Source organism: Parasteatoda tepidariorum, unplaced genomic scaffold (genome assembly GCF_043381705.1).
Source record: "Parasteatoda tepidariorum isolate YZ-2023 unplaced genomic scaffold, CAS_Ptep_4.0 HiC_scaffold_3709, whole genome shotgun sequence".
Taxonomy (NCBI): domain Eukaryota; kingdom Metazoa; phylum Arthropoda; class Arachnida; order Araneae; family Theridiidae; genus Parasteatoda; species Parasteatoda tepidariorum.
Window position 1 is genome coordinate 1 of NW_027261705.1, and position 5,834 is coordinate 5,834.

The 5,834-nt window shown below is 28.3% G+C and overlaps 1 protein-coding gene across 1 annotated transcript; it reads right to left on the reverse strand.

Annotated features, from left to right (window-relative positions):
• Nucleotides 1-906: 906 nt before the first annotated feature.
• On the reverse strand, nt 907-5,828 carry LOC107454985 (D-2-hydroxyglutarate dehydrogenase, mitochondrial-like). The gene is made up of 2 exons (XM_016072370.2): nt 5,763-5,828; nt 907-2,764 (listed from the first exon to the last, which is right to left on the reverse strand). Exons 1-2 carry the CDS (start codon nt 5,817-5,819, stop codon nt 2,348-2,350), a joined length of 474 nt encoding a protein of 157 aa, XP_015927856.1. The 5' UTR covers nt 5,820-5,828; the 3' UTR covers nt 907-2,347.
• Between the last annotated feature and the right edge of the window lie 6 nt (nt 5,829-5,834).

Consider the following 5,834-nt stretch of genomic DNA (forward strand, 5'->3'; position numbering starts at 1 on the left):
AAAAATTAATGCAAACTAAAAACATATTTACTTGTATGCTTTGCTAGTGAATTAACTTTATTTTTGCATGTATATTTAAAACAAATACTACAATATTTTAGAATGAGAACTAATTTATAGACTTATTGTGAATCATGATGATATAAGATGGAATACAATATTATAAGTTTGAAATTTTGAGTATTAAATAAAGAAGCTTTCAAACAGCATAAATTTCTATATTATTAATAAATAAAATTTTAATACCAAAAAAATTATTCAAAATAAAATTGAATTAAAGGTGATCCCTAATAAAATTAGGGGGCTGTTGAAGTTTAAATAATATTAAGCAATGAATAATAATGAATAATACATAACAATAATGAATACATAAATTATAATAATACTGAATTTTAATAATAATAATGAATATATAGTTAAAGGCCTTATTTGAATAGCAGGTCAACACTGTAGAGATAGCCTCATTTTCATGTACATACATTTTTATCTTACTTAAAGTTTTAGAGCTGACTCTAACTGACTTAGCACTGACTCAGCTTACTGTAACTGACAAACAGAAACCCCCATAAATAAGACAAAATTGGAAAGCAATACACTCATTAACTAAATTTGATCGCATAATAAAATTCAGAAATGTGAAATTTATAGAAAAAATATTTTTTTTTAAAACTTTGTACTATCAACATTCAATTATACAAATAGGCTTACATAATTTACACTAAAAATGTAAGTTAATAAGTAAGTTATAAGTATTAGTTAAGCAAGTTATTTAAAAAAAAAAATTTGTACTGTCAATTATTAGAAAAAAATATGTTTTATTTTGCAACCAGAAATATGTACAAACAGTACATCAAGTATTGGCATTTTGATGATAAATCATTCAACTGTAAAAATAGTACACATATATAATTTACATAAAATCTTTATTATACTATCAATCAAGTGAAGAGAATACATTTCATTTTACAACCCAAAATATGTGTAAACAGTATTGAACACATCTAGTTCAGGCACTTACGTCACAACACATTCAACTATAAAAATAAAAAGCTTACATAATTTACATTAAAAATATAAGTTATTAACTCGTTAACAATTGCCGTATTTGGTCCCATACCTCTCGTATAAAATTCAGAAATGTGAAATTTATAAATGGATAAAAATATATTTTGAAAATACTTAAAGTATCAATTATGATGAGAAAATACATTTTATTTTAAAACCAGAAATTTGTAAAAACAGAATTGAAAGCATTAAGCTGTGACACTTTGGTAATAAGACATTCAACAATAAAAATAATAAATATGACGTATAAAAAACACATACATTATTAACTTTAAAAAGTTACAATACCTGCGGAAATTTGTAAATAGATTCCCCTACCAAGTATAGTTTTTCTTATGAATAACATGTGTCTCCTATGAATAACACAGGTTTTGAACGCTTTTTGAATAAATAACTTTCCAGTTGACTTTAAACAGGCAATGAAATTGCCAAGTTGATTTAAATCTGAAATTTTTTTTTCCATGTATCAAATACTATCTATGTATCTATCAAATACATCTAACTCAATAACGTAGACAACTGAATAACATATTATAAGCAATATCATAAAATTTTTGATTAAAACATTATCTAAAAAGAGAGTTCGGCAAAAGGTCATTAATTACATGTAAGCATGACAATTAACCACAATTAGTTATTACAGATAACCCCAATTACTTTTAATCACAAGGAAAAAACTATTACAGGTAAACATGATTAAAAGTAATCAAAATCAACGATTATAAGTATTCATGATAAGTAATTGTGACTACAAGTAGTAAGCATGACTGCAAGCAATCATAATTAGTGAATATAGATCATCAAAATTACTTGTAATCACAAAAGAAACAATAAGTAATCAAAATCAATTATAAGTAATCAAAATCAATGATCATATGTAATCAAAATCAATGATTATATATAATCAAAATCCGTGATCATAAGTATTCATGATCTTCAATTGTGATTACAAGATACCAAGTAATCATTTCAACGATTAAAAGTTGATTGCCCATAATTACCCATAATCAAAATCTAATAGTCACAAGAACCTGAAAGCATGTAATAATACACAATTATCGATAATCATAATTTTAAGTGATCTCGATTAAAATGTAATCAAGATTATACATAATGTATTACTCAGTAATTATTATCGGTAACAAATTAATATGGTAATCAATTACTGTCATCTGTTTCAAATCTTTTCTAAGGAAGTACTTTATATGGATTTAGAATTCCTTTTGGATCAAGTATCAAATTAATATGGTAATCAATTACTGTCATCCGTTCCAAATCTTTTCTAAGGAAGTACTTTATATGGATTTAGAATTCCTTTTGGATCAAGTAATTTCTTTAGCGACTTCATGGTGGCAATAGCATTGTCCGTTTGGTTTAAACACAAACATTTTGCCTTCTGATATCCAATACCATGTTCGGCACTAATGCTCCCTTTTCTTTCTGCAGTCCATTTATATATGAATGGTTCCATCAAGGAAAGAACTTCAGGATCAAATTCTCGTGTAGTAGCCATAAAATGAACATTACCATCCCCTAAATGGCCACATGCTGCACAACGAGTAACCTTTTTACCTAGACGTTTTCGCATCACTTTCACAATTTCATAAAAATCCTTGTGCGGTAACGACAGGTCATAACTATAGAAGTATCCTTCTTTAAGTGCAGCTTCCGCTACTTGTTCTCGAACTGCCCAGATACCCTAAGAGGCAATATAATACAAATTGTTTTTTTTTTTTTTAAACAACACAAAACAAATATCTCAATCTAATAATAAGTGATTTAAAACAAGATATCTATAATGAATGGGTGAACCTGGTATAGGTGTTCAGCAGGTAAGTTACCTGACTTGGAGTTTTTTGGAGCATGCTTCAAAATGCAATAATGTTACAGTTCGAAAACAGTAAAAAAATTTTTTTTTTTTAAAAAACAGCTTATTTTTAATTTTAAGAAAAGAGTGGAGTTACATAATCTCTTTTAACATTCACAGAATATTTTTTACGGTAACTTTCTTATCAAAATAAAAATTCATACGAAATATTTATTTGAAAATTGAGAATGTGACTGGTACATTTTAAACAGAAACAAGGTTGCCTCTCATATCTGGAAAAAAGTTCCCTGTGTTTTCTCTGTATGAATTATACACAATGTATTAAGAGGAAAGAACTACTATGCTCTTGCATGAGCTATAGTGAGCTAACTATACTAGTTTTAATTGCTGGAAAAACTTAAGAGTAAAAAGGGAGCACACTTAAATAATGCTATTTTAAATGAAATAGTTTAGTATAGCTGAAATATTTTCCTTAAATATCCCATAGATTGCCCTTTGAGTGGTCACTATTTTTTAAAAGATGAAAATAAAAAACAAAATTTCCTGTATTCTCTCAGTTTGTAAAGAAAAACTAAAAATTCTCTGCATATTCCCTGTTAATTTCGGGGATTTTTAAATTTCCTGTATATTTTAACATAATAAAGTTTTTAGAAAAATCAGTTTTGTTTTTAAAAAATCCATACGTTTAAAAGTGTAGCTATCATAAAGATTACCACTCCATAAGCTATTAAAACGAAAACTTCATAGAGTGAACACATAAACGAAGAATTAATTTTAAATAGAAGCTTTAGTATAAAAAAATAAGCAGATCAATCAAGGAAGGTACACAAACAATGTTTGCTCATGTGCAACCTGTGCAGTGCTTTTGTTAACATTAAACTATGTTGTAGGACACACAATACTATTAAAAGGATAAGGTCAAGCAGTTATTGTATAAAGCTTTCATTCATACTTTACTTACAAAATATCATGAGCATTAACTGAAATCGAACAAAAAGCATACAACATTAAAATGTTTATGAATTTACAATCATATAATTTAAATTCGAACAATCCTAAATGACATTTTTGGCAACAATGTTCAAGACTGCCACACAAACATTCAAAACCAGCATGATTCTAAAGACTGAATTTATGGAAAAATATTTTTACTTATATCACCATATTTACATCCCCCTTTTTAAATATCTAAATTTTTTTTTTTAAATTATAACTTAGTAATGAGCTTTTTGGAATGAACAATAATTATAGAAAAATTTCTATTCAAATAAATAAATCAATAAATAACAAATTTAATCCAAATAAATTATATATGTGGCAACAATGTTGTAGGCTGTCAAACAAATATTCTAAAACAGCACCAGTCAGAACGACTTTTCTAAGAAAATTACTTCACATAATCAACTTTATATATTTACAAACCTTCATCTAAATGATAAAAAAAAAAATAAAGCTTAGTTATGAGCTTTTTTTAATGAATCACAAAAAAAGGAATAAAAAAGTGTAATAAATATACAGAAAGAATGATTTTGAATCAAGCATATTTAGTTAACCAATACACATTTAATAATAGTTAGTTTTAATACATGGTCGAAATATTTTCAGAGGAAATTTTCCATTATTTGACACTTCAGCCCATACCATTACAGACTTCTTGTTCTGAAAGCGTTTTACAGTTCGAACACTTTCAGGTATATCATCAAAGGTTACTGAATATACAACATTATTTTTAGCATTATAGCATTGTTCTGAGCAAAATATTTTCACACCAGAAAAGATTATATTGTCAAAACTTTTGGTACCGGGCCGGTTTAGCACTTTCTTACATCTTTTTAATTTTTGTGCAGTTATCCAGTCTTGATCTTTTCTTTTGCGATAAGGATGAAAACCCAAGACTTCATTTAATATAACTTGCTTATTTTCCCCACTCGCGTTCTCTTCTGCAGTCATATTTCATTAGCAGAACGTTTCTTTGTATCTTTTTTTTCATTAAAATCAATTATTTTCTTCTTCAATTCTTTTAAAGTGCTCTTTTGTAGGAATTGAGAGTGGACGTGCTCTTTTGTAGGAATTGAGAGTGGGCGTGCTCTTTTGTAGGAATTGAGAGTGGGCGTGCTATTTTGTAGGAATTGAGAGTGGGCGTGCTCTTTTGTAGGAATTGAGAGTGGGCTTGCTCTTTNCGTGCTCTTTTGTAGGAATTGAGAGTGGGCTTGCTCTTTTGTAGGAATTGAGAGTGGGCGTGGTCTTTTGTAGGAATTGAGAGTGGACGTGGTCTTTTGTAGGAATTGAGAGTGGGCTTGCTATTTTGTAGGAATTGAGAGTGGGCGTGCTCTTTTGTAGGAATTGAGAGTGGACGTGCTCTTTCGTAGAAATTGAGAGTGGGCGTGCTTTTTTGTAGGAATTGAGAGTGGGCTTGCTCTTTCGTAGAAATTGAGAGTGGACGACCATACCTGACTCAATCTTTACAGCTATTAGTATCTAACAATCGATTTATAGTTCGATAGATAATTGTTCTATTAAACCTGAGAGATTTTAATTGCTTAAAGATTCTACCTGCAGAAAATTCTCAATCGAAAAGCTGTTTAAGCATAACCTTTTCAATTTTTACTTTGAGCTGATTCTAAATATTTTGCTTCAAACAAAAATTTTTTGCACTTATAAAAAGTGCCACTCACAGGAATAGTAAAAGAGCAATTGTTTTACAAAACAATTAAAACTAATTCTTATTTTTTAGAGTGTTACAGTGTTTAGAAGTCATCCTGTACAAGACTCTGATGCCTCAAATATGTTAAGTATTTCTTAATTTTATAAATTCTCACAGAAACTCTTATTAAATTGTACGAAATATGTATTATTAACAAATATTTACCTTAATACGATTAAAATCACAGGCAACAGTACCATCATTGACGAGGTTCTGATCCATTAAATATGTCAAGCA